General features: G+C 55.1%; 2 protein-coding genes and 2 non-coding genes across 4 annotated transcripts in view; 3 read left to right on the forward strand and 1 right to left on the reverse strand.

Annotated features, from left to right (window-relative positions):
• Nucleotides 1–24,352, forward strand: part of CUL9 (cullin 9) — a 37,188-nt gene extending 12,836 nt beyond the window's left edge. Inside the window, exons 9-40 of the mRNA XM_049765546.1 lie at nt 279–475; nt 763–980; nt 1,477–1,726; nt 1,812–1,917; nt 2,446–2,673; nt 3,370–3,460; nt 3,592–3,763; nt 6,988–7,093; nt 7,979–8,074; nt 8,290–8,465; nt 8,618–8,751; nt 9,064–9,243; nt 9,375–9,484; nt 9,561–9,743; nt 9,845–10,005; nt 10,205–10,433; nt 10,531–10,720; nt 12,457–12,602; nt 12,699–12,828; nt 12,945–13,144; nt 14,247–14,497; nt 15,321–15,666; nt 20,599–20,739; nt 20,820–20,984; nt 21,650–21,813; nt 22,066–22,159; nt 22,473–22,547; nt 22,663–22,773; nt 22,843–22,960; nt 23,241–23,374; nt 23,896–23,969; nt 24,087–24,352. Of these exons, the coding sequence (XP_049621503.1) occupies nt 279–475; nt 763–980; nt 1,477–1,726; nt 1,812–1,917; nt 2,446–2,673; nt 3,370–3,460; nt 3,592–3,763; nt 6,988–7,093; nt 7,979–8,074; nt 8,290–8,465; nt 8,618–8,751; nt 9,064–9,243; nt 9,375–9,484; nt 9,561–9,743; nt 9,845–10,005; nt 10,205–10,433; nt 10,531–10,720; nt 12,457–12,602; nt 12,699–12,828; nt 12,945–13,144; nt 14,247–14,497; nt 15,321–15,666; nt 20,599–20,739; nt 20,820–20,984; nt 21,650–21,813; nt 22,066–22,159; nt 22,473–22,547; nt 22,663–22,773; nt 22,843–22,960; nt 23,241–23,374; nt 23,896–23,969; nt 24,087–24,252 (5,142 nt within the window). The 3' untranslated portion in view covers nt 24,253–24,352. The remainder of the gene's footprint in view (nt 1–278; nt 476–762; nt 981–1,476; nt 1,727–1,811; nt 1,918–2,445; nt 2,674–3,369; nt 3,461–3,591; nt 3,764–6,987; nt 7,094–7,978; nt 8,075–8,289; nt 8,466–8,617; nt 8,752–9,063; nt 9,244–9,374; nt 9,485–9,560; nt 9,744–9,844; nt 10,006–10,204; nt 10,434–10,530; nt 10,721–12,456; nt 12,603–12,698; nt 12,829–12,944; nt 13,145–14,246; nt 14,498–15,320; nt 15,667–20,598; nt 20,740–20,819; nt 20,985–21,649; nt 21,814–22,065; nt 22,160–22,472; nt 22,548–22,662; nt 22,774–22,842; nt 22,961–23,240; nt 23,375–23,895; nt 23,970–24,086) is intronic.
• Nucleotides 16,892–17,032, forward strand: LOC125996630 (U4 spliceosomal RNA). The gene has a single exon (XR_007491311.1). It is a non-coding gene; the product is annotated as a U4 spliceosomal RNA (small nuclear RNA).
• On the forward strand, nt 19,375–19,480 carry LOC125996734 (U6 spliceosomal RNA). Its single transcript, XR_007491416.1, has one exon. It is a non-coding gene; the product is annotated as a U6 spliceosomal RNA (small nuclear RNA).
• Nucleotides 24,353–25,173: 821 nt separating the features above from the next.
• On the reverse strand, nt 25,174–26,200 carry DNPH1 (2'-deoxynucleoside 5'-phosphate N-hydrolase 1). Its single transcript, XM_049765210.1, has 3 exons — nt 26,005–26,200; nt 25,451–25,630; nt 25,174–25,361 (listed from the first exon to the last, which is right to left on the reverse strand). Exons 1-3 carry the CDS (start codon nt 26,198–26,200, stop codon nt 25,174–25,176), a joined length of 564 nt encoding a protein of 187 aa, XP_049621167.1.
• Between the last annotated feature and the right edge of the window lie 742 nt (nt 26,201–26,942).

The following is a 26,942-nucleotide window of genomic DNA, read 5'->3' on the forward strand; positions in this document are numbered from 1 at the left end:
CCATGAAAAGGGAGATGTGGGACAAGGGACACTTTGTTTTTTATCTTTTTTGGGGGAGGGCACACGCAGAATTAGTAGGGCTAGTCCTAGCTATGTACTGGGCATGTGAAAACACCCCTCTGTGATAGGATGTCTGAGGATTCCCTCCTCTGCCCTTGATGGACTTTCCTTGGCAAGTGACCATGAACCCTCAGATGGTTTTTGTTTGCAGCTCATGTAAACACCCAACTGGCGCCTCGCCCTCTCCCCGCCAGTTCTGCCTCGCATTCCCCTCACAGGCGTTGAAGATGCTGGCCGTTGCCATCACCCCAGAGAGCCCCTCTTTTGTTACGGGCCAAGAGTTTCATCCCTCCTTGTTTGATGACCATATGATCAGAGAGATGTTCGCAAGCATTGACGAGACCACCCTTCTAGACACTGACAGCTTGCTCATGACCATCCCTGCGGCCGTGCTCCTGATGCTGAACACAGAAGGGTCAGAATACCACCCTTCCCACGCCTTTCTCCTGCTCAGCCCTGGGCTCTGAGAAAATTCCCCTGGCACTGCGGCCTCTGGATGAGTCATGGGTGGTCCTCTGGTGGAGAGAGAGGCTGTGTTGGGGTGGGGAGGTTTCCCAGTGACATCCTGACCTCTCCTCCTGAGGCGCTCAGAGCCAAGGCCTCAGAAGGTCACTGGCTCCTCCTCTCCGCACTTGCTTGGTGCCTCTGTCCGTGGCGTTCATGCTCATCTTCCTCCTGGGCCTTCTGTCTCCCTCCTCCCAGGTGCTCTTCCGCAGTAAGAAACGGTCTGCTCCTCCTCAACTTGATTCAGTGCAACCACCCCACTCTGGGGGACCAGATTATCACCCAAGAGCTGAGGGACACCTTGTTCAGGGACTCGGGGGTTGCCCCAGGGACAGAGCCTATGCCCACCACCCGTACCATCATTGCGAGGTTGCTCAGACGCTACTCGGCGCCACCAGCCAGTCCCCAGCATACAGGTAAACCGGGGGTAGGGCTGAACATCAAGGTCTCCACTAGTGAAGCCTCGAGGGTTTTGGTGTTGACGTCGTGTCTGATGTCGACTCCTGGGCCAATTCTAAGCCATGATAACTCTAGGTAGGCCGAGAGAAAGGCATTCCCCATGGCTTTGGGGCCCACAGGCTACCCTCTGGCAGAACTCCAGCCTGCCTTCTCCCCTTTTCCACACCCTGGCTGAGGCTCACCAGACAGTGTATCCTTGGCAGCAAAACTGCAGACTGCACGGGAGGTCTTCTTTGGCGGAATTGTAACTCATAGTACTCAGAACTCATGACTAGAAGCATGACATGTAATTGTCCTGGGGCAGAAACCCTCCTTCCTCGCACCAGGCTAGCAAGGTGCTACCTTGAGGGGGTGCTGTGCTAGAGGCTTTGGTCTTGGCTCTGCTGGCTTTTAAGAAGCAAGGATGTGGCGGTACACACGTTGTTTTCCTTCTCCCTGCGTGTCTGGCAACAGTGCTGAACACCCCCGGAGCCCAGGGCCAGGATGCTTCGTCCCCGGAGCTGCTGTTCCATTCCCTTGTTGGGGGCCAATCTGCCGAGCTCCTCCTGGACCTGGAGCACAAGCTGTGCCAGGAGAGCAGCACAGAGGCAGGGGTCGGGCCTCTCCTTCAGCGCCTCCAGCAAGAGCCCCAGCCCTTTCTCCTGCTGCTGAGGACACTCGATGCTCCCGGGCCTAACAAAGCGCTGCTCCTGAGGGCTCTGAGGTAAGGACCCTGCCAGTGCACCCATGCAGGGGGGTGGTGGGCGAAGGCCGGTGCAGGCCCTGCCCTTTTCCCTTCCCCTCCCCAGGATCTTGACCCAGCTGCTGGATCACTCCGAGGCCTTGGGCCTCCCCTGGCATGAGGTCTTGGAGCCCTGTCTCAGTTACCTGAATGGCCCCAGCAGTGACTTCGAGGTACTGACATGACCACTGGGGGAGGCCCCAACTACTTGGGCAGTTCTGGAGGGCACTACACACTCTCTTGAATGGGTATGCCACACTCTCTGGGCATGGCATAGAGGAAGGAGAAGCCAGTGTTTATTTATCTAAGAGCGTCTGGAAATGGAGCGTGGGAAGGTCAGCTTCTGCCTGAACCAGGGTTTTAGATTCTGTGTCTCCAGGCTTTCCCCATCACACACCTTCCTTGCTGTCCCCTGTGGGGTGTGTGGGGTAGGCAGCAAGGTTCAGTTACCAGGCGCATCGCTTGGAACTGGAGAGCACAGGTGGGAGAAGGACAAGGCCTCTGTGCCTCAGCCTCACACTGCCCCACAGCTTGCACGCCCAGTTCTCCACTGGCTTCAGCCTGGCTTTCAGGCCCTTCCCTATTAGAAGTTGCCATTCCCCTTCTCAGCTGCCTTATCCTCTGTATACAGTGCGCCCCTTGGCCTTTGCGTAGCCTTGCCCTTGGTTTCCCACATGGGACTGTGTGCTGCTCTGGTGCAGATTGTGAAGGAGCTGCTTGGATTTCTGCATCACCTGGCTTCCTCGCACAAAGACTACGCAGTGGTACTCTGCTGTCTGAACGCCAGAGAGGCCCTGTCCAAACTTGATGGCAAGCATTCTGCACACGCACTGCAGGCCTCTGAGCTGAAGGAGCTTCTAGCGAGCTGTGAGAAGCATGCCCAGCTCCACAGTAGCCTCACCTCCAATATTCTAGCCGGCTGCATTCAGGTGAGGAGGGAATGCACAGCGCAGAACCAGGGGAAGCGGGGCTCAGTGTTTACACAAGTAGTGGCCAGCCCAGGGTCCTGGTTCTCCAGCCTTACTCCCATAAGGTGCAAATGGGGTAAGAAGAGGAGTTGCAGTATTTCTTCCTAGAGGGACATGCAGTTGGGAACTCTGTGATGCCAGGGGTGGAACCTAGAGTTCTTGCCTCCACAGCCTGTGTTGAACCCTCGGAACCATTTCTTTGGCCCTCCCCTTATCATTATTTACACTAAAATTTTACTATTTTAGGGGGCCAAAGCAGTAGTACAGCGGTAAGGCACTTGCCCTTGCATGAGGCAAACCTGGGTCCAATTCCCAGATCCCATATGGTTCTCTGAGCCCTATTAGGAATGTTTCCTGAGTGTAGAACCAAGAGTAACCCCTAGGCACCACCAGGTATAGCCCCAAAACCAAAAACATTTTTTTACTATTTTTGCGGGGTGGCATGGGATAAACAGTAGTGGTAAGTGTTCATGGCTTACTCCTGGTTCTGTGCTCTGGGGTCACTTCTGACAGTGCTCAAATCCAGGTTGGCTGCATGCTGTATTATCTCTACAGCCCCACCCTCTTGTCTTTTTCTATAAACATGTTTTCTGTATGTTTGTCCATGACCCTTCTCTTCCCTGGACCCCTTTCTTCTCTCTCCCATGATGGCTGCAGATGGTGCTGGGCCAGATTGAGGACCACAGACGCACCCTCCGACCCATCAACATCCCCTTCTTTGATGTCTTCCTCAGGCACCTCTGTCAGGGTTTGTGCCCGAACTCCTAGTTCTCCCAGCTCCCACCCCCAAAGTGCTCCTCCCCTTTTTTCCTCCTCCCTTTCCTCCTCCCTCTTTCAGCCAACCAGACTAATCCCCCTCTTCCCCATCATTTGCTTCAGGCTCCAGCATGGAGGTGCAGGAGGACAAATGCTGGGAGAAGGTGGAGGTGTCCTCCAATCCGCACCAGGCTGGCAAGCTGACCGACGGCAACCCCAACACCTACTGGGAGTCCAGTGGCAGCACTGGCTCCCACCGCATCACCCTGCACTTGCGCCGTGGTGTTCTCATAAGGTGTGCGCATTCACATGGATGTACTTCGAGGCCCTCTGTGCACTAACACTTCTGTGAGCCTGAGGTCTGGGGAACACACTTGACCTTGCTTTGTGCAGGAAATGGACTGGCCCTCTGCTCAACTTTCCCTCTGCTAAGTACTGACACCCCTTTACCTCTGAACTTGGTTGGGAGCATCCCGCACTGATCCACCCAGTCAGTGCAGTGCTGAGGGAGAGGAGCCAGTAGCTCCTCTATTCTCATTCCCACTGGGTCCGTGTGTTCCCTGCTGGGAGAGAGCAGGATCTTGAGCCTCAGTGACACTGAGATGTGGTAACTTGTGTTCTGGGAACTCTCCACCTAGCAGGGGAGTAAGGATGGGAAATCAGGAAGCACACTGACTAGAACATGATGGTGTCTTGGGCACAGGATCCTGCAGCCAGCTGGGCAGTTGGAAAAGGCTTCCAGAAGAAGGGTCTGATAGAAGTGTGCTTTGAAAGTGAAGTTGTCCTGGGTCCAATTCCATTGGACCATTCCATGGCAAAGAAAGTTTGGCTGCAAATGGAAGTGAGCCATAAAGGGAGGGATTTAGGGAAAAGGAGTGATTAAGTTTGATTGGAGCAAAAAGTGTATGAGGAAAAGTGACAGGATATGGAATGGGTAGGCAGAGGCTAGACATCAAAAGAATTTTGTGGGCTAAGAAATTTGCCTTAAAAAAAAAAAAAAAGAGATTTGACTTTGGGGAGCCAGAGCTATAGTTTCCGTTGTGTGCAGCTGATTTGGGTTTGATCCTCAGCATCCCATATTGTTCCCTGAGTCTGCCAGGAGTGAGTTCTGAGCTCAGAATCAGGAGAAACCCCTGAGTACTGCTGGGAGTGACCTAAGAACCAGAGGAACAAAAGAAATTCAAGTTTGGGGAGGGCACTTACTTTGCATGCCACTGAGCTGGGTTCAATCCCTGGCATTCCATATGGTTCCCTAGCACTGGGTGCGCCGCCTCCAAAAAATACCCAACGGATGAGTTTATTCTAAATCTTGAGAAACCACTGAGGATTTTGTTTGTTCGAAGGCCACACCCAGAAAAGTTCAGGGGTTGCCCTAGCTTTGCTTTCAGGAATTACTCTTTTTTTTTTTTGGTTTTTGGGCCACACCCGGTGATGCTCAGGGGTTACTCCTGGCTATGCGCTCAGAAGTTGCTCCTGGCTTGGGGGACCATATGGGACACCGGGGGATCGAACCGCGGTCCGTCCGAGGCTAGCGCAGGCAAGGCAGGCACCTTACCTCTTGCGCCACCGCCCGGCCCCCTCAGGAATTACTCTTGATGGTTCTCGGGACCATATGGAAGTTTAGGTGGCATGGAGTTGAGAAATGAGAGGTGTCTTCCAAGAGACTGGAATAGTCAGGAGGCAATGAACTGACTGGGACGTTTGAAGAGGTTGAGTTTGCTGGACTCCATTGCAGGTTGTGGGAAGCCTAGAGGGAGAGACCGCAGTGGCAGTTGGATTTGAGTGCAGGGTGGATGGTAGTTGCCAGCTCCAGGAGAGGGGAACTGGAGGTGGAGCAAGCTTTGTGGACAAATGAGTTTCCTTTGGTGTGTTGACATTGAGGTGCCCTCAGGTCAGTGGGTGCTCAATTCCCAGGGTGTCTCTGGTGGCGGTGTGGATTTGAAGTCATTATGGAGTTCATTCTCAGTTGAAAGTGACAGTGAAAATTTGAGGGGAGGTTGGGGAGATGGCTCAGTAGCATGTGCCTGGCAGGCCCGGGGCCCGGACTCCATTGCCTTTCCATTCCCTTCAGCGTGGCTTCCCAAGCACCACCCAAGCAAGTGTAGTAGTCTGGAAGGGCCATAGGCCATCTGGGGAGGCCCTTGAAATGAAATGAAAGAAATTGAAGTAAAGGCCTTGAAAACATGCCTTTCAGGACCGGGAAGAGACCAGAGTCTGAGGGGGTGAAGTTGGCTTTCTTTAGCAATGCCAGGGGTGGAATCTGGCCCCTCACACATACCAGGCTTGTACTCCGCTGCTAAGCAATCCTCAGCCTGGTTGAAATCTTTTTTTTTTTTTTTTTTAAGTTTTACATACTGTCTTTTTGTTGTTGTAAGGTTATATGTGTATGCATACACATAGACATATATATGTATATATATATGTATATATATATATATAATTATGATCCAGTAATTCTACTCCTAGGGACATGTTTCAAAGAGTAGAAAAAAAGGATGAGGGGTGGAGAGATAGCATGGAGGTAAGGCGTTTGCCTTGCATGCAGAAGGTCAATGGTTCGAATCCTGGTATCCGATATGATCCCCCGAGAGCCTGCCAGTTTCTGAGCATAGAGCCAGGTGTGATCCAAAAACCAAAAAAAAGAAAAAGTGTGAGACACATTATATATAGCAACATTCATAGTATCATTATTCATAATAGCCCCCAAATGGGTGTATGTTCTAGATAAATATCTATGTAGACCCACACATATAATTAAATGGCATGAAGTTAACCATTTTAATTTTTTTTTTTTTTTTTGGATTTTGGGTCACACCCGGCGGCACTCAGAAGTTACTCCTGGCTCTGTGCTCAGCAGTCGCTCTTGGCAGGCTCGGGGATCATATGGTATGCCAGGATTCGAACTAGGGTTCATCCTGTGTTGGCCACATGCAAGGCAAACGCCTACTGCTATGCTATCACTTCGGCCCCATTTTAATCATTTTCAGAGCATAATTCAGTGACTTCAGCTGCTCAGTTTTGTGTAGAACTCAACACTATTTCCTGAAGATTTCTATTTAGTAGTTAGTTTTGGGGTCACACCCAGTAGCGCTTGGAATATTCATGACTGTGCACTCAGAAATTACTCCTGGGCCTGGAGAGATAGCACAGCGGCGTTTGCCTTGCAAGCAGCCGATCCAGGACCAAAGGTGGTTGGTTTGAATCCCGGTGTCCCATAGGGTCCCCCGTGCCTGCCAGGAGCTATTTCTGAGCAGACAGCCAGGAGTAACCCCTGAGCACCGCCGGGTGTGGCCCAAAAACCAAAAAAAAAAAAAAAAAGAAAAGAAATTACTCCTGGCAGGCTCGAGGGACCATATGGAATGCCAGGCATCGAACTGGGGTTTGTCCTGGGTTGGCCAAGTGCAAGGCAAGCATCCTATCACTGTGCTATCGCTCTGGTCCCAATTTCCTGAAGTTTTTCAATGAGTTTTGAGCTGAGCCAATGGCCCCTCTGACCTGACTCCCTTTCTTCTCCCCCAGGCAGCTGATCCTGCTGGTGGCCAGTGAGGACTCAAGCTACATGCCTGCCAGGGTGGTGGTATTTGGGGGTCACAGCCCCAGCTGTATCCACACAGAGCTCAAAATGGTGAGGTGCTAGATGCAAATATGGCGCTTGCTTTGGACATGGCTGACCCGGATTTGGTTTCTGGCATCCCATGTGGTCCGCCCAGTATTGCCAGGAATGAGTCCTTAGAGAAGAGTCAGGAAAAAAGCCTTGAGCATGACCAGGTTTGGCCCAAAACAACAAAAAGGATCAGATGGTGAGCTCAAGTCCACCTTGTGCAAGCAACACACACTCTCTCTTTCTCTTTCTCTCTCTCCCCTCATTTTACACACTTCTACTTCACATGTCTGCCCTTCCCATATACATTCTTCTCACCCACAATCCCACTCTTCTCATGTGCATCTATGCCCTCTGTTCACTCACTGTCTCTTCTTGTTCCTGTGTTTCACACAGATACTCTACACGTATACTTTGTGCACACACAGACACACGCATGCTGGGGTGCTGGTTGTTTCTGGAGATGATGGCTTATCGACTTAAATATTAAGTGTAGAGTCCTTGGTGGTGGATGGATGGTGAGGCCTTTCTCGGCCTGCCCGGCATGCAGCTTCTTTGGCCTGGCGGGTCTGGGGTTCAGGATAACGGCGGGGAAATGATCCACAAACAGTCAGGAGAAGTCAGGAGACATGAAGCTTTATTCTAAGGCTCTAGCCACCACGTGTGGCTTCAAGCTAAGCAGCCGTTCTGCACCCAACTGTCTCTCATCTCCTCATCCTGCCTCTTCCTGAGGCTTCTTGCTGAATCTCTTGCTAAATCTCTCTCACACCTGAGGCAACCCCTTTATTAGCAACCACAGAAGACCCCTCCCATCCATGGGAGGGTCTCCCTCTCCAGGTGAGATAGGAGGGAGTTGGGGGGAAGGATAACACTGGCTCTCCTTCCATCACTTTGTTCTTGCCCCTCCAGGTGAATGTGCTGCCCTCTGCCAGCCGCGTGATCCTCCTAGAGAACCTGAATCGCTTCTGGCCCATCATCCAGATCCGCATCAAACGCTGCCAGCAGGTAGCGCAGAGGGAGGGGGGCAAAGTGGAGACAAAGCTTTTGGCTCTACTGGGGGCTCTATATTGGCTGGTTTGGCCATCATTTGGGAACCCATCCCTTCCCAGATATTCGTCTTATTCTGCTCGGGACCCTGTTTCTTGGTGTGCTGTTTTGAGCTGATCCCAGGAATTTGGTGACTGTCCAGTTTAGGTGTCATACCAGTCTGTATGTTCCAGGGCGGCATTGACACCCGAGTTCGGGGTGTGGAGGTCCTGGGCCCCAAGCCCACTTTCTGGCCATTGTTCCGGGAGCAGCTGTGCCGTCATACGTGTCTGTGGTACACCCTTCAGGCACGGTCCTGGAGTCAGGACATGGCAATGGACCGAAGGTACCTCCTGCAGCTCTGCCCCAGGTAGGTGGGAGAGTCCTGCCCATGGGCAGGAAGGGGCTGGGATTGGCAGTAAGGCAGTAAGGCAACTTGCTGGTGAGAATGAGCATGCCACTAGGGTGTGCACTGTACTTGAGTGGAGGCCTCGACCCCCTCACTGCATTCTTTGTTCCCAGACTGAACAGGGTTTTACGCCATGAGCAGAGTTTTGCTGACCGCTTCCTCCCTGATGATGAGGCCGCCCAAGCCCTGGGCAAGACCTGCTGGGAGGCGCTGGTCAGCCCCCTGGTGCAGAACATCACCTCCCCCGGTAACCAGCCTTGTCATGTTCCACATGGGAGAGGGAGCATCCCAGCCTGGGCTCTCGGTTTCTTGGGTCCTGTATCCTCCCTGAAGTTCTCTCTCCTCCATGTTCCTTTACTTCCTGACCTGGTCTATGTCCTCGGACTGTCCTAATCCCTCTTTCCCGCTGTTTCAATCCAAGGAGGCCCATGGCTTCTGCTGAAACTGACCTTGGGGCAGGGAGGACTCGACCCTGCTGTCCATTGAGCGACCTTTTAGCGTCCCGGCTCCTGGTGTCCCCTTCCTGTCCCATGGAGACTGCATCTCCCTTGTCTCTTAGGTGCTGACGGCATCAGCTCCCTGGAGTGGCTTCTGAATCAGTACCTGGAGCAGTGGGAGAGTTCGTGGAACCCCCTGGGCGAAGAGGCATCCTTCGCCTCTCGTGTGCGTGGTCTGTGCCACCTGCTGGTGCATGTGGAGCCTCCCCTGGGACCGTCTCCAGAGCCGCCCACTGGGCCCTGTACGTCCCTACCACCCACGATTGATACCAGGACCTGTTACTGGCGCCATCTGGGCCTTCCTTGCTGCCTTGCGGAGGGTCAGTTCCCAAGAGCACTGGGCTCAGCCATCCCTTTCCCTCTGTCTCCCTAGTTGGCAAGAACAGTAAGGGGCTGGAGCAGAGCCCTGGCCCCCCACCAACTCTTCCCAGCAGCAGCCTGAAGAACATCACCCAGTGCTGGCAGAGCGTGGTGCAGGAGCAGGTGGGCAGCCTGGAGGCCCTGTGGGAGGGGGTTGCGGGCAGGCTGTGGCTCCTTCATGTTCCTTCTCCCTTCTCAGGTCAGCCGCTTCCTGGCTGCGGCCTGGAGGGCCTCAGACTTTGTGCCTCGTTACTGCAAACTCTATGCGCATCTGCAGAAGGTGGGCTCTGAGCTCTTTGGGCTCCGGGCTGCCTTCACCCTAGCTCTCCGCAGCGGCTTCTCGGGGGCCTTGCTGCAGCAGTCCTTCCTCACCACAGCTCATGTGAGTGCCACCACCTGGGCCAGTCTCCATCACTAGCCCCTCACTCTTCTGCCACCACCAATCTCCTCATCCTGGCTTGCTGTGCCTTGTGCTGCCTGCAGATGAGCGAGCAGTTTGCCAGGCACATCGACCAGCAGATTCAGGGAAGCCTCATGGGTGGAGCTCCTCGTGTGGACATGCTGGGGCAGCTTCAGCAGCATCTGGAGCCCATCATGGTCCTGTCTGGCCTGGAGCTGGCCACCACCTTTGAGCATTTCTATCAGTGAGTGTAGGTCTGGACAGAGAGGAGGGTGGGGGGCCTCAAGAAGCTCAGAGGGAAGGGAAGGGGTGTGGGGAGGAAGCAGAGGGAAGGTTGTGCTTAGGACTCAGGCATGCTGCAACGGAGGTGGCGTGGTGGGGAGGCTGGACCAGGCCTTGCCGAGAGTCCCCCTGAGGCCGGCCCTGGGCTGTGTGTGCTGCAGACACTACATGGCGGACCGTCTCCTGGGCATGGGCTCGAGCTGGCTGGAGGGGGCCGTGCTGGAGCAGATCGGGCTCTGCTTTCCCAAACGCCTCCCCCAGCAGATGTTGCAGAATCTGAGGACCTCCGAGGACCTGGATCGCCAGTTTTACATCTACCAGCTCCAGCAGCTTGACAGGCTGATTCTGGAGCAGGAGGAGGAGATAGAGGCCCGGAAGAGCCCCAAAGAGGTAAGAGTAAGCCAAGCATGGGAGAGAATAGGAGAGCAGGAGGAGATATGAGCAAAGAAGGGAGCCCCAGGACCTCTGAAATTCTTCTTTCTCTCAGGAGGAAGAGGAGAAAGAAGAGGCTAAGGAAGAGCTATTTTGCAATGATCCGAGTCCTAGAGTTTCCATACTGGTCTTGTCCCCACGTTGCTGGCCAGTCTCCCCTCTCTGCTACCTGTACCAGCCCAGAAAGTGCCTCCCTGCAAGATTATGTTCTCTCCTTGACTGCTTCTCCAGTTTCTACAGCCAGAGTGAGGCTATAGGGAGAGGAAATTGGAGATTGGGGGAGGCTGGGGGAGGCAAGAAAGAACTGAGGTCAGGAATGTGTAAATATTAAAAAAAGGATTTTGGGGGAGACCGTCTTTGAAGGATAGGAAAGTTTGCCTCAGTTGTGACATTGTCCTTTTTCTTATTTCCTTCACATTTGAATGAATTTCTTCTGTTTCTTTTTCAAAATTCCAGTTTCATGCTTATTCTTTAGTCTTTTCAGAGTTCTAGTCAAGGGCCCGGAGAGATAGCACAGCAGGATTTGCCTTGCAAGCAGCCTATCCAGGACTAAAGGTGGTTGGTTCGAATCCCGGTATTTGCCTTGCATGCAGAAGGATGGTGGTTCGAATTCCAGCATCCGCTAGGGTCCCCCAAGCCTGCCAGGATCGATTTCTAAGCGTAGAGCCAGGAGGAACCCCTGACCACTGCCGGGTGTGACCCAAAAGAAAAGAAAAAAAAAGAAGCTTTCTCATAACTTGTACTTCACCTAAAGTATAATTGTTGCTTATCTTGAACTATAATACAGGAAAAACATGATTCATGTATTCAAGTTTTTATTTTATTTTATTTATTTATTTATTTTTGGGTTTTGGGTCACACCCGGCAGCCCTCAGGGGTTACTCCTGGCTCTATGCTCAGAAATCACTCCTGACAGGCTCAGGGGGACCATATGGGATGTCGGGATTCGAACCACCATCCTTGTGTATGCAAGGCAAACACCTTACCTCCATGCTATCTCTCAGACCCCTCAAGTTTTTATTTTGAACAAGTTTTCAAAACATTGTGTTGGTTCTCCATCCTCCAGAATACCAGTGAAATTTTGTTTGTTTTCTTTTTTTCTTTTTTTTTTTTGTGGTTTTTGGGTCACACCCGGCAGTGCTCAGGGGTTATTCCTGGCTCCAGGCTCAGAAATTGCTCCTGGCAGGCATGGGGGGCCATATGGGGCGCCGGGATTCGAACCGATGACCTCCTGCATGAAAGGCAAACGCCTTCCCTCCATGCTATCTCTCCGGCCCCCATTTTGTTTGTTTTCAATGTGTCATTGTGAACTGATGGCTTTTAAATATTTCATGACTCAATCTGTTCATCATGGCTGTTATTTTGTTGATGTTCAGATGGTCCTGTCTTTAGCCAGAGTACCTCTGTGTGTGTCTGTGTCATCTCTGGATATATCTGTCTCTATAGTCTATGTATGTATTTGTGTATGCATGTGTCTTATGTGGGTCTGTGTGTGTGGTCTGTATGTATGTGTCTCTTATCTGTGTGCTCTGTGTGTCTATATGTGGTCTATCTGTGTCTACGTGTGTGGTCTGTGTGTTTCTTTGTAGGTCTATGTGTGTATTAGTATACATATACTTGTATGCATACATGCATATGCCCCATCCCCTGCTTAGCTTTGTGGACAGATTTCCTTTGACAGCACCCTCACTTTCTACCCAAAGCAGCTATGTAGGCTGACCTAGATGTGGGTAGGAAGAGGCCAAGCCAGGAAGTTTGGAAAGCAGGTAGCTCCTCGAAGGCCCTTAGTTCTTGTATCTGGGCTTTCTTCAGGGCCAGCCTCACTCAGGAAGCTGCCCCAGGCACCGGTGTGTCTGCAAATGGTGGAGCCCTTCTCCCCTGAGAAACTAGAAGGAGCAAAGCTTAATTAAAGGTATACCCTCCACTTAGCTGATAACCTTCTCAACTCCTTGTCCCTGTCATCTCTGGGACACTTTCCTAGGTCAGAACCATCAGACCCTGGACGTGGGGCCCCCTCGGCGGCTGCAGTGGACATGGCTGGGCCGGGCGGAGGTGCAGTTTGGGGACCAGACCTTGCATGTGTCCACCGTACAGATGTGGCTGCTGCTGTACTTCAATGGGAGAGAGGTGCCTGGCTCCTCCACCGCCTTCCTGCCCTGCCTCCCTTTGCCTTTCCCAGGGCCACCTGCTTCTGACCCCCTCACCCCCATCTCTCCCCTCTAGGAAGTGTCGGTGGAAACCTTGCTGGAGGATTCTGACCTCACCCCAGAGCTGCTGCTTCAGGCCCTGCTGCCTCTCACCTCCCACAATGGCCCTTTGGTCCTGTTCGAGGGCCAGGACCTGCCGCCCAGGGGTAGGCCCATGAGCTCTCAGGCTCCATTCCTGGGGAGGCGAGGTGCAGGGTGGAATCTCCTCACCCCGCTTGTTCATTCCTTCCCTTCCTGGAGCATTGATTGAAGCGGTTTGCAGGTGTGCTGAGGCTTCGTGAATCTGAGCCTCGGCCCAGCGGGAACACGCTGTGGCTGCTGCCTCCACAGATGTATTTGAACGTAGAGGAGGACGAGGGCCGAACGCTAGAACAGAAAAGGAACCTTTTAAGCTGTCTACTGGTCCATATTCTCAAAGCCCACGGGCAGACGGGCCTCCACATTGATCAGCTGGTTTATCTGGTAGGCACAGAGGGGACCAGTGCGGGTGGGGAGGGAAGGCCAGAATCGGCCTCACAGGGAACATAGACTGCTCTGAGTAGAGGGCTAACAAGTTGACGTTGGGGCCAGAGAAATAGCATGGAGGTAGGGCATTTGCCTTGCATGCAGAAGGATGGTGACTCGAATCCTGGCATCTCATATGGTCCCCGGAGCCTGCCAGGAGCGATTTCTGAGTGTAGAGCCAGGAGTAACTCCTGAGTGCTGTCGGCTGTGACCCAAAAAACAAAAAAATGAACAAAAAAGCTGAAGTTGGTTTTTGAGTCATACCTGGTAGTATGCAGAACTTACTCTTGGCTCTGCTCTCAGAGATCGTCCTTGGCATGCTTGGGAGACCATCTCGGGTGCCAGGAAATAAAGCCAGGATTGGCCACGTGCAAGACAAGAACCCTACTCACTGTATTTTTTGTTTGTTTGTGGGGGCCACACCTGGCTCTGTGCTCAGAAATTATTCCTGTCAGGCTCAGGGAACCATATGGGATCAAACCTGGATCCGCTGATTGTAAGGGAAATGCCCTACTTGCTGTGTTGTCACTCTGTGTACCCCTCTCTCAACTGTATTATTTCTCTGGCTGAGTCTTGAGTTTTCTTTTTCTATCTAGCCAGTTAGTGACAAGACAGACCATGAACCAGAAAGCTTTCCAGAAAGTTGGCATGACTGACTTGTTTCAGGTGAACAGTCTGAGAAGTAGGTAGGGATATAGCGCCATCATCAGCATTAGCATCGCCCCTGTGTTGCACCAGGATAGGGAGGCTGAGGGCTGAGAAGATGGCTCCAGGGGGTACGCACAGGTGTTGATGCAGGAGGTCTGGCCTTGTACCACAGGGTTCCCTGAGCACACTGGGAGTAGACTCCCAAGCACAGAGCTGGGAATAGCCCTTGAGCATTGCTGCATGTGGCCAAAGCACAACCAGGAAAAAGGAAAGAAGGAATGAAGCCCACATTTGGTGGCCAATCCACCATCCAGAGCTCATTAGTGGCAGGGCCAGGTGTTGAGGTCAGCAAATGGGCTCTTAGAGGTTATGAGTGCCCCACTGACCTCCTGTGACCTCTCTTTCCCTCTAGGTGCTGGGGGCCTGGCAGAAGGGCCCAAACCCACCTGGCAGCCTGGGTCGCATGGTGGCTGGGGGCGTGGCCTGCAGTAGCACTGATGTCCTGTCCTGCATTCTGCACCTACTGGACCAGGGCTATGTGAAGCGGCATAATGACAGGCCCCAGATCCTCCTATTTGCCACCCCAGAGCCTCTCACAGAGCTTTGCCAGGGCCAAGCAGACATCTTTTGTGGCAATCAGACCACTAAAGCCTCTAAGCCTAGGTACTGTCCCCAGCCCCCATCTTTCCCCCATTTCCCCAGGGCTAGCTATGTGTGAGGGGTCCTTTATAGGTCCTTTTCATTCGGCACGTATTGAAAGATGCTCTTTCTATATGGATTGAGTGTCATTGGCCTCTTGTGAAGTATCCAAGCTCTGTTTTTTTTTTTGTTTTTATTTTTATTTTGGGGGGGTGGGCATATCTGGCAGGGCTTACTTCTGGCTTAGTGCTCAGGGATCATTCCTGTTGGTGTTCAGGAGACCATATGAGGTGGCAGGGATCGAATACAGATCAGCCACATGCAAGGCAAGTGTCCTACCTACCGTAGTATCTCTCTAGCCCCCAAACTGGTTTTCAGGATGCCAGTACTAAGTCAAATAATCTATTTATTATAAGATGTCCCTAATCTTTAGCTTATGTCTGAGAGCTTTTTTTTTCTGTATGTTTGTTTGTTTTGGGGCCACATCCATATCCATCAGTGTCAGGGGTTCCTCCTGGTTCTGCTTTCAGAAATGATTCTTGGTGGGCTCAGGGGACTATATGGAATACCCGCACAGCCTCGGTGATGACCTGTTTCCTCACAGGTACTCCCAGCCTGAATCTAGCACCCCCCAGGTGCTCTTAGCGGCTAGTGCAGGGCCTTTGACTGTGGCCAGCAGCGCCCTGACCACTGGATCCCTGTGAGCAGCTGCTGGCCCCTCGCTCACCCCTGCAGTGCTGTGGGGTTGATGTCTGCATGGTCGATGCCTCGTGGTGGCTGTGCAGGGAGATGGGGCCTAGCAAGTGCAGGCCATGGAGATTGACCACTGATCCTTCTCTCCCACCAGCCCCAAAGCTGTGGCCGCCCTGGCCTCTCTGCAACTGCCTGCAGGTCTCACCATGAGCCCTCAGGAGGTGGAAGGGTTGATGGAGCAGATGGTGTGCCGGGTGCAGGAGACGCTCAGTCTGGAACCAGACGTGGCACAGCACCTTCTGTCTCATTCCCACTGGGGGGCTGAGCAGCTGCTGCAGAGCTACAGTGACGACCCTGAGCCACTGCTGCTGGCCGCCGGGCTCAGCGTCCCCAAGGCCACCCCTGCCCCTGCCCGCCCTGACCACTGCCCTGTCTGTGTCAGCCCCCTGGAGACCAGTGACGACTTGCCTACTCTCTGCTGCTCGCATTTCTGCTGCAAGGTGAGGCCCTGTGCTCCTTCCTGCACTCTTCCCCACGCTCCTACCTATCTACACCCCTCTCCATGCCCCTCTTGCTCTCCTCCCTAAATTCCTCCCCATGCTCCTCCCGGCTTCCCCAGACATGCTCAGCCTCTGGTCTGCCCTGACTTCCTCTGTCTGGGACTTTTAGAGGGGTCATTAGGGTCCAGAGAAGTGTCAGTGGTTCTCTGCTGTATATTCTGTCCACTGGAATCTCTCCTGAGTCCTGGGCCATATGCTGTACCCTTGACAAATTAAATCAGAGACCTGGGAGTTGAACCCAGGTCTGGAGTTCTGAAAGCTCAGGAAGTTCCAGTAATCTGTCAAGTTGGAGAATTTCATCTGTCTGTCTGTCTCCTCTCTCGTGTTGGCACTGGAAGGGACAGGAATATCACTTCAGCCAAGCATACACTTTGCAGGTGTCTGTGCGAGGGAGGTCCGAGTTTGATTCCCAGCACCAACCTGCCCCCAAAAGTGACTGAGCTGTGATTCCATTGCTAGCTAGCATCACTGTTCAATCCCACAACTAGACGAGAGCAAGAAATAAATTGAGGCTGACTAGTTTATGGTTTCCTTCTCACCAATTCTCTTTTCAACTGTGTGAGGGTTGGGGGTCACATCCTGCAGTGCTGTGATCAAACTAAGACCCACCATATGGTAAGGCAGTACCTTAATCCCTGTACTATCTATCTGGCCTCACCTAGTCTCTTGACCTCAAAGTATCTCTTTATTTTTATTTTTATTTTTATTTTGGGCTACACCCGGCAGTGCTCAGGGGTTACTCCTTGCTGTCTGCTCAGAAATAGCTCCTGGCAGGCACAGGGGACCATATGGGACACCGGGATTCGAACCCACCACCTTTGGTCCTGGATTGGCTGCTTGCAAGGCAAACGCCGCTGTGCTATCTCTCCGGGCCCCAAAGTATCTCTTTTTTGATCATATACGTTGATTGGATACGAAAATACAAGAAATAGCATAAACCAGAAAACGACTTAAAAGTAAAAGGGAGGGGGCCGGGTGGTGGCGCTAGAGATAAGGTGCCTGCCTTGCCTGTGCTAGCCTTGGACGGACCGCGGTTCGATCCCCCAGTGTCCCATATGGTCCCCCAAGCCAGGAGCAACTTCTGAGCACATAGCCAGGAGTAACCCCTGAGCGTTACTGGGTGTGGCCCAAAAACCAAAAAAAAAAAAAGAAAGTAAAAGGGAGAAGCTTTGCGCAATGGCAGTATTGTAGCCAATGAGGTTTACCCGAGGTGCGATTATTGCTAATTGAAAACTTTTCCCAATACCCCGCCGTGACGATTTGAAATACAGTCGGCATTGGCAATTTTTGACAGTCTCTACGGAGACTGAAAAAAAAAAAAGTAAAAGGGAGGGGGGATTGGAGAGGTAAGGTGTTTGCCTTGCATTCAGAAGGATGGTGGTTCGAATCCCGGCATCCCATATGGTTCCCCGAACCTGCCAGGAGTGATCTCCGAGAGTAGAGCCAGGAGTAGCCCCTGAGCACTGCCGGGTGTGACCCTCCCCCCCCAAATGTAGAAGGGAGAGGCTGGAGAGATAGTACAGCACATAGGACATTCCCTTGCATACTGCTGATCTGGGTTTGATCCCCAGCATCCATGTTGTCCCCTAAGCCCTCCAGAAGAGATCCTGAGTGCAGAACCAGGAGTAAGCCCTGGTGAGCAAACAAAATTATGAAGATTTTGGGAAGCTGGAGCTTGTTTGCTGTTGTGAGGCAAATGTTGCGAATGGGAACAGGAGACTTTGAGGGTAGAGTAGGGACTGAGGTGCAGGGACCTGGTGGGCTGAGTGTCTGACACTCCCTGCCTCTTGCGAGTCCCCTCATTGCTGGATGACTCCTCCCTGAAGTGTTTCCTGGGGCCTGAGATTGGAATTGGCCTTTGCCTTTTCTCCTTCCTCTTCGTTTAGCTCAGATGGACTTTTCTTACACAGCTGCTTTGGATTAGGGGTTATTTTCTTTTCTCTTCCTTCACTTATTTATATATTTAATTTGTTTTTCATATGTTGAGTATTGAGTGTTGTGTAAGAGACTGGGGGAATCTAAGCAAACGAAATGACCGGAGGGCTTAAGGCTATAGCTAGCAGTAGTACTGCTTCTCACCTCTGAGGACTAGGTTCAATCGATAGCACTGCCCCAAACAGCACAGGATTATCTGAGATTACCTGAGAGCCAACAGGGACCTCCACTGGCACGTGTGCTCACATGTTTGTGTGTGTGCACCCTTAGGCAGAACTCGGCTGTCTGCTTTCCACAGTTCTGTGAGTTCAGCATTGCCATTGTGCCTGGTTTTTAGATGACAGCTGGGGCACGAGCAGGTGAAGTCGCTTGCTGAAGGTCAGGATTTGGATTTGTGCCTCTTCCGAGGGCCCTCCTTACCCCAACGAGGCCAGGGAAGGAAAGCCAGCAGGGTTGAATCTAGGAAGTGAGGGAGATAGTGAATGGGATGGGGTCCAGAAGGATGAACATCTGGGAACAGAGGGCAGGTGGAGGCAGAGTGAGCAGAGAAGCTGAGTGTGGCAGAGGTGCAGTAAAGGGCTGGCACAGTGGCAGGAGAAGATGTGAGGTCTGATGGGCTCAGTGGACCATGGAGTGACAGGAGGGAAGCCTTGGTGGTTTCTAAGGAGGGGAGCACAGGGCTGATGTATACACGCACACACACATGTTGTTGTTTTGATCTGGGGGCCATACAGTGGCATCAAGAACTACTGGCTTGTTACTTGGGAGCGTCTGCTCCCTATGGTGCTTGGAAGATCATGCATTGCCAGTGTTAAGCTTGGGGTTCCTGCATGCAAAGAGGTGAGCCCACTTTTTTTTTGGGGGGGTCACACCCAGCAGCGCTCAGGCGTTACTCCTGGCTTTATGCTCAGAAATCACTCCTGGCAGGTGCGGAGGACCATATGGGATGCTGGGATTCGAACCATCGTCCTTCTGCATGCAAGGCAAATGCCTTACCTCCATGCTATCTCTCTGGTCCCATGAGCCCACTTCTTTGAGTTGTCTCTCCAACTCTGGTTTCTGCTTGTTATAGCCCTGTTTGTGGGACACCTGACTAGTATGGTCACTGTGAATGTGGGGCTTTGGGATTAAGTGGAGAGAGCCTGGCTGGATTTCCCGGAAAGGGGAGCAGGATTGGGGTGAGCATGGCTCAGTGTCCCGCCTCTTTAGAGATGTGAGACAGGGAGCCTGGAAAGGCCATGGAGCCACCACGCAGATGGACCCACCTAGGGGAGGAGCTAGCATGCATCCCCTCTGGAGGCTCTGGCAGGGAGCAGATCAGGGGGGTCCTTGGACCATGGGTCAGTTGGAGGCAGGTCCCCAGAGTGGGAGTCTAGAGTGATAGGCAGGACTTGGGAAGTGGGGAAGCCTGTGGTCCCTGGGGCTGAGAGTCAGGTAGGCCCAGAGCTGATTCCTCACAGATGTGGGTAGGCAGGGCTGCCCCTGGTGTCAGGGGGTAGTAGGGATGGCTGACACACTGTGGTCTTATTCTGGTGCATTTTGATTTTGGTTTCGTTTTCAGGCCATACCCCCATTGCTTAGGACTTACTCCTGGCTCTGCACTTAGGGTTTTACTTAGGGGACCATATGAAATACTGGAGACTGTCTTTCGAACTCCCTGAAACTGGTGCATTCTGAATTGTTTCTTCTTCAAAACACAAATATTGGGGACTGGTGCTCGCTTTGGCAGCACATATACTAAAACTGGAACAATACAGAGAAGATTAGCATGACCCTGCGCAAGGATGACACTCAAATTCGTGAAGTGTTCCATATTAAAAAAAATAATGGGGACTGGAGAGATAGTATAGTATAGAGAGCACTTAACTTGTATGAAGGAGACTTGGATTCATCCCTTATGGTCCCTGTGTACCACCAGGATTGATTCCTGAGTGCAGAACTAGGAGTAACCCCTGAGCACTGTTGAGTATGGCCCCCCAAAAAAGCAAAAACAAAAGTAAGCAGAAACAAACATTGTAGGGCTGGAGCAGTGGCGCAAGGGGTAAGGTGTCTGCTTTGCCCTCCCTAGCCCTAGGACAGACCCTGATTCAATCTCCCGGCATCCCAAATGGTCCTCCAAGCCAGGAGCGATTTCTGAGCGCATAGCCAGGAGTAATCCCTGAGCATCACCAGGTGTGGACAAAAACAAAAAATAATAAAAAAAAAAAGGGAAACGAACATTGTGCATTCTGTCTCCCCGTAAATACTACCATAAAAAGAGTAGTTTTTTTTTTTTCTTTTTGGTTTGCTTTCTTCCTTTGAATGAAAACAGTCCAATCAAGATTGCTTGTTTATTCCATGGGGACTTAGTGCCCTCATTTTGGGAAGCTGAACAGGGGTGGTATGGGGAAAGGAGACTTGCTCTTGGGCCTCACATCCCAGATTGTGCAAGGCAAGGTGCACAGAGCAAGTGGAGAACACAGTGGCCTGGCCCAGGACCGCACCTCTAAGTTGGGAAAGTTCCAGCAACTGGGGCATGATACACTGACTAGGACCTGAGGTGTACAGTGGGCCAGTCTGTTTTGCAGAAGGAAGCTGGGGAAGCAACATGCCAGGCCCTGACAGGTGCTGCACCATCTATGCGCTGGGTAGAGGAGACCCCCCACTCCACTGTGTCTTCTTAGAACATGACTCTTCCTTCCTGCGTCTATTTCTCATTACTCATCCCCATCAACCTACTGGAGCTCCGCAGGTCCACACAGTGGGAACCTCACTCACTCACTCACTTGGCAGGATCCCTGGCAGCCAATAGTGTTAGGGTCCTCCTGGAGATGGGTGCAGAAGAAGCAGGCTCTTTCTGCTCCTTCTGGCTAGAGGGGCCCTTGTTAATGCCCTAGGGGCTGCACTCACACTGCTATCGCTAAGCCCTGTCATCCCCTGGCCCTGTCGTCCCTCCAGTCATGCTGGAATAAGTACCTGACCACACGGATTGAGCAGAACCTTGTGCTGCACTGCACCTGCCCCATCACTGACTGCCCTGCCCAGCCCACCGGGGCCTTCATCCGGGCAGTCGTCTCCTCGCCAGAGGTCATCTCCAAGGTAAGCCTCGCCAAAGAGGCCCCAGCATTCCGCCTGGTGGAGGCTTGGTGGCCCTCACCGGTGGCCCTCCTTCCCTGCAGTACGAAAAGGCCCTCCTGCGGAGCTATGTGGAGAGCTGCTCCAACCTGACGTGGTGCACCAACCCCCAGGGCTGCGACCGCATCCTTTGCCGCCAGGGCCTGGGCTGCGGGACCACGTGCTCCAAGTGCGGCTGGGCCTCCTGCTTCAACTGCAGCTTCCCTGAGGTGGGTGGTGCCCTCCCCTGCCCCGGGAGCACGTGCACATGTAGCCCCAAGTAGTCACGCGTGTCATGACGCAGCCTTGAACATACATGCATGGCCCAGGCACACACACAGAAACCTTAACGCACATGGGCACACACTCACATGATCCCAAGAATGCACACACGTGGACATACTATGAACGGGCCCTGAATACACACACCTACATGCATGCTGCTGCTTAGCACACACGTGGCCCTGAATGCGCATGCATATATGTGCACACAAAGCCCTAAGTGCACACGCACACACACTGCTGATGAGCACACATGACCCTGAACACACACAGGTCCCAAGCATGCACACACATGCTCTCAAGCTCAAACACATGCGCTCGGCCCTGAACATACAGGCATGGCCATATATATACATTAGTGCACATGTGTGTACATATTTCCCCAGACACACATACACACGCTTGCACGTGTGGCCTTGAGTATGCACATACATATATGCTCACTCATACACAGTGCCCCATGCGTGCACGCGCACACACACACACACACACACACACACACACACACACACGAGTCATGCTCGCTTATACTCTCTGCCTCCTATTTCCCACCTCCCGTCTGAGCTCTGGGGCTCCCTCTCAACCCTCTGCCCCTCACAAACCCCCACTCTAGGCTCACTACCCTGCCAGCTGTGGGCACATGTCTCAGTGGGTCGACGACGGCGGCTACTACGACGGCATGAGCATGGAGGCCCAGAGCAAACACCTGGCCAAACTTATCTCCAAGCGCTGCCCCAGCTGCCAGGCGCCCATCGAGAAGAACGAGGGGTGTCTGCAGTAAGGAGTGGGAGCAAAGGGCAGAGGAGAGGGAGGCTGGGCAGCAGGAACTAGCACTGGGGACCCAACTCATAGCCCGCTTCCTCACCCACACCCTGGGTCTTGTTGTCCCAGCCCCTACTCCTAGGATTGCACATGTGGGGTGACTCAGAAGCAGGGTGGGGGGCTGAGGAGGCTGGGGAATCCAGGTCCCGGGATTTCCCATCATGGCCTGGCCAGGGCAGGACTCTGACCTGCAGGCTTCCTCCTTAGCATGACCTGTGCCAAATGCAAGCATGGATTCTGCTGGCGCTGTCTCAGGTCCTGGAAGCCGAATCATAAAGACTATAACAATTGCTCTGCCATGGTAAGGGGAAGGGCACAGCCCCTCCGCAGTCGGGCTGGTGTGTGCTGTGGACAAGAGACAGGGCTTCGGGCCTGAGCAGTGGAATAGAGGGCCAAGGGTCTGTGGGCAGTGTACAGGAGCCAGGGAGGGCAGTCAGGGCTGTGGCCGAGTGCTGGACAACGGGGCAGTGCAGAGCATTGGTCCTGGCCTTCCTGCCTGAAAAAGTCCCTTGGGAAGCCGGCTGCTGAACACACTGTCCTCACCTGCATACCCTATTGTGAGGGTAATCTGCCACCTGGCCCCAGGCCAGAGCCCCTCACCATGTTCTCCCCAGGTCAGCAAAGCCGCCCTTCAGGAGAAGAGCTTCCAGGACTATAATGAAAAGTGCACATTCCATCACCAGGCCCGGGTGAGCAGGGCGCTGCTGGGCTGGGGTGGTGGTAGGGAGCCCACAGTGTCCCCTGGGGTGCTGCTCCGAGTGGAGGAGGGCTGCGGGCAAGTCCTGAGCTGCTGACTCTGCACAGGATTTCGCTGTGAATCTGCGGAGCCGAATAGCCGCCATCCAGGAGGTGCTGCCAGCCAAATCCTTCACCTTCGTCAACGACGCCTGCCGGGGACTGGAGCAGGCCCGGAAGGTTGGGGCTTCGGGCAAGGGGGTGCACAAAGAGGCGGGGAGGGGAGCCAGCTGACGGGGGCTCTCTCAGGTGCTGGCCTACGCCTGCGTGTACAGCTTCTACAACAAGGACGCGGAGCACATGGACGTGGTGGAGCAGCAGACCGAGAGCCTGGAGCTGCACACCAATGCCCTGCAGATCCTCCTGGGTGGGCTGTGCCCCCTGCTCGCCCTCCACAGTCCCCCCCCTCCCCCCCGTCCCCACTGCGCCCTGTTATGAGTTCCTCCTCCTCCTGGGCCTGCTCACCGCTGCCTTGGAGAACTGGGGAAAGGGGCCAGGCGGATACCAAGTACTAGTGGGAGGTGCCCATGGGTACAGCTCCGCACCTGGGCTTGTGTGTGGTGCACTGTGTCCCAGTGGCCGTGGATCCTGGGAGGATGGTTCCACAGGGACGTAGAGAGGAGCCATGTCCTGTGCTGTGCCCGCAGAGGAGTCCCTCCTGCGGTGCCGAGACCTGGCCGCGTCCCTGCGCCTGCTGCATGCTGACAGCCTCAACACAGGCCTGGAGCTGCTGCGACGGATCCAGGAGCGGCTATTGGCCATCCTGCGGCATTCCACCCAGGTGTGTGCTCCCCAGAGAGCCAGCAGGGGGAGGCCTGGGTGCAGGGCTAGTGCTGAGGCAGTAACCCACTTGGTTGCCTGCCCAGGGTGTTCCCCAAACCTCTGGGGAGACTAGACTTCCCAGATGGGATAGTCAGAATCTCAGGACTCTGAAACTGGAGAGAGAGGATGACAGGTTGGGTGCTTATGTTATGTGCAACCAACCCAGGCAACCCAGGTTCAGTACTTGGCACCACACAGAGTATCTACCCCCCCCCCCAGCCTGGCAGGAGTGAGCCCTGAATACCACTGGGTGTGACCCCAAAAAATAAAGACTTGCAGGAGTGGGGCGGAGGATCAGGAGCCTCCAGAATAAGGGACTGTTGAGGCTCCTGGAAGTGCACTAATGTGTGGACACTGAGTCCCAGTGCTGCCCCGTAGGCCTGCTGGAGCTCAGGGGCAACAGGTGAGGTGGGACAGGGCTGTGCAGAGGGAGGGGCTGGCAGCACCCCTGCCCCCCCTTTCCTTCCTGTTTCCTCCCAGGATTTCCGCGTGGGCCTCCAGAGCTCATCCTCAGAGGCCCCAGAGGCAAAGGGCTCCAATGTGCCGGGCAGTCAGTGAGTGGTGGGCAGAGCCCTGGTGGGCAGGCAAGGGGAGCTTTCCACTGGGGCGTGCGTGTGGTAGCATGTGGTATCTGGCGATGGGAACCCAACGAGCGTGGCCCCTCTCCATAGGTCGCAGGATGCCGTGGGCCCCGAGGAGGAAGTGGAGGACTGGCAGCAGGGTGATTTTGACAGCTTCTCTGATGACGAGTCAGAAACCCTGGGCCAAGAGGCTTTCTTCTTCGGGGATGAGGATGACGATGAGGATGACGATTATTACGACATTTTCTACGACTGAGGGGTGGGGTGCAGGGAGCATTTGGGCCACTCGAGTTCAAGGGGAGCCATTTCCCAATAGCACTTTTATCTGTTTACTCAGTAAACTTCTCTATTTTCCACGTGCCGCCATGATTTGTATCTTCCCGAGGACCAGCTTCTGAGTAGTGCTTGAGCCCCCGCACTACCGTTCCAGTACCAGTTTTCCTGTCTTTAAGAGGCTCAGACCTGCCCCATGGTGATGAGGACAGTATTCGGGGCCTTGCAGGTTTCAGGCCTGTGTGGGTTTTTCTAACAAGCCCAGGGCCTCATACATGCATGCTAAGCTCCAGACCCAGTTCACAGAGCTGTTTTCTTCAGACCTGCGTCGTCCTAGGTCTGAAGCTGTGCCAGGGGCCCAAGCTGATCTGGGGAAGGGGCCATCGAGAGCTGCAGAGGCAGCAGAAACAATACCACCACCAATCTTCCTCCACACTCGGGGTAACAGGGCAGGAGCAGTAGGAAACAGCTTGTTTTTGTGTCATACCCGGCGGCACTGAGGGGTTACTTCTGGCTCTATGCTCAGAAATTGCTCTTGGCAGGCTCGGGGAACCACAGGGGATGCCAGGATTCAAACCACCATTCATTCTGGGTTGGCTGTGTGCAAGGCAAACGCCCTACCACTATGGTCTCTCCAGCCCTGGAAACAGCTTTTTCTTAAGTGCCTACACACAGTCTGCGGCTCTCTCCATCTCGGAAGGACCAGATGTGGAGTGTCTGCTCCCCCCCCCCCCCCCATATCATTCCTCAGCAAATGAGAACTGGAAGCATGGTTTTTTGGGGAGTTTATTGGGTTCATTTGGGAAGAGTGCATTTGGTGATGCTTAGGGATCGCTCCTGGCAGGCTCAGGGGACTGACCCTATGGGGTACCAGGGTACCCTTGCAAGGCAAGCAGCCCACCCTCTACTGTAGCTCCGGCTCCAAAACCGGCTTTTTCATGGGGCGTGGCTCAGGCTCAGCAGCTGCGTGCTCGTGCTCGGGAGGGTGGGCCCCGAAGTACTGGTCCAGCAGGGCCTCTACCTCGCCCTCTTCGTAGTCCCACACCTGGAAGCGAGCGCCGTCTGCCGCGCCCCGGATCATGGCTGACAGCACTGGGCACGGGAGGGAAGGCGTGGGTCAGCCTCCCGTTCCGCCGGGGCCGGGCTCCCCGAGTCCTCGCAGCCAGGGCCGGAGCGCTCACCTCGGCCAGACTGCGGGCGGAACAGGCACAGGACCTGCTTGTCGAGGGCCACGGCCCGGCCCAGCTCGTAGCCCACGCCCAGGGAAGGCCGGGTCACCTCGGCCACCACCACGTCGGCCCGCCGCAGCCAGGCCAGGTCGCGCTCGTGGATGGCCCGGTCGCCGGCGGCAGCGGCTTCCCCTGCGGAGGGAGAGGCGGTCCAGGCCAGGCCAGGCCAGGATGCCCGGCCCTGGGCACTCGAGGCGGGGCCGGAGCCGGGACCAGAACCAGAACCAGAAGCAGAACCGCCTGCGACCTGGGCCCAGGCCGGACTCCGGTCGGGGCGGGTCGACCTCTACGGCGTCTCCGCTTCGCTGCCGGGCGCCCGCTCCGGGAAAGGAGAAGGGGACGCGGGGGTCTCAGCGCGCGCGCGTCTGTGCGAGTGACAGACAGACTGACTGACAGCCGGACACGTGGGCGGACGGGGGTGCGCGCGTGTGCGTCTGCGTCTGCGCGTGCGCGTCAGCGCCCGCTCCGGGCCCGGCCCCGCCCCGCCCCGCCCCGCCCGGCCTCACCGCGCGCGCTCAGCCCCGCGTCCGCCACGTGCTCGGTGAGCACCGCCCCGAAGCGCCGCAGCCGCGCCACGATCCGCGCGTACAGCGCCCGCTCCTCGTCCCCGCGGCCGCCCCGGATGCTCCCGCAGAAGTAGAGCGCGCGGGGCACCGGCGCCCCGCCGGCCGCCGACTCCGCCTTCGCCGCCTTCGCCTCCATCGCCGCTGCTCCCGGAGCCGGGGGCCGGGCCGGGCCGGGCCACGTGACCCGGGTAGGTCCGTGGGCGGGGCGTGTCGCGGAAGGGCGTGGTGGGGCGGGGCTATGGGTGGACCCCCGAGAGGGCGTGGCTTGGGGCTGGGCTGGGCTACGGGCGTTCCCTGGAGGGCGTGGTTGTGGGCGGGGTGGGCGGGGCTACACCTCGTGGGCGGGGCGGTGGCGGGAAGGCGTGGCTGGCCGAGGCGGGTCCGGGCGGGCGCGGGCGCGGGCGCGGGCGCGGGCGCGGCGCTGCCCTTCCCTGTGCCTGCGCCGCAGCGGGGCCGGACAATCCCGGGCGTGGGGACCGCGGCGCCTCCCCCGGGCTCTGTGTGCGTGGCGAGCCAGCAGGGGCAGGCTCAGGGCCCGCTCCCCTCCACCCTCTCGGACCCCCGGCTTGTCCAGGGCGGCCCTCTCGGGTGCCGGACCTCGAGCCGGCGGCCAGCTGCAAGCCATCGGGGCGCCCACCTCTGGGTCCCCGAGTCCCTCCCAGGGAAGGCCAGTCGCTGCCTGTGGCCCGCCCGGAGCAGCAGGTGGAAGCAGGGGCGCCTCCGCGGGACAGGCGCCGCGAGCCGTCTCAGCAGACAGGGCGGCGGGCAGGTGTTGAGCGCGGCCCGGACGCCGCTGCCCGCCCGAGACCCCGTCCTTCTCCCCCACATCCAGGGAAGGGCTGACCGAAAGGACACAGTCCCTCGTCGCCATGGAAACG

The sequence above is a fragment of the Suncus etruscus genome, chromosome 18 (assembly GCF_024139225.1).
Source record: "Suncus etruscus isolate mSunEtr1 chromosome 18, mSunEtr1.pri.cur, whole genome shotgun sequence".
NCBI lineage: Eukaryota > Metazoa > Chordata > Mammalia > Eulipotyphla > Soricidae > Suncus > Suncus etruscus.

What these genes read in the sequence shown, in the direction of transcription:
- DNPH1 (XM_049765210.1), bottom strand. Translation starts at nt 26,200, where the DNA reads ATGGAGGCGAAGGCGGCGAAGGCGGAGTCGGCGGCCGGCGGGGCGCCG. An exon ending in CGCGGGGCTGAGCGCGCGCG is followed by an intron (nt 25,631 to 26,004) that starts GTGAGGCCGGGC and finishes CTCCCTCCGCAG; the next exon opens with GGGAAGCCGCTGCCGCCGGC. An exon ending in CCGCCCGCAGTCTGGCCGAG is followed by an intron (nt 25,362 to 25,450) that starts GTGAGCGCTCCG and finishes TCCCGTGCCCAG; the next exon opens with TGCTGTCAGCCATGATCCGG.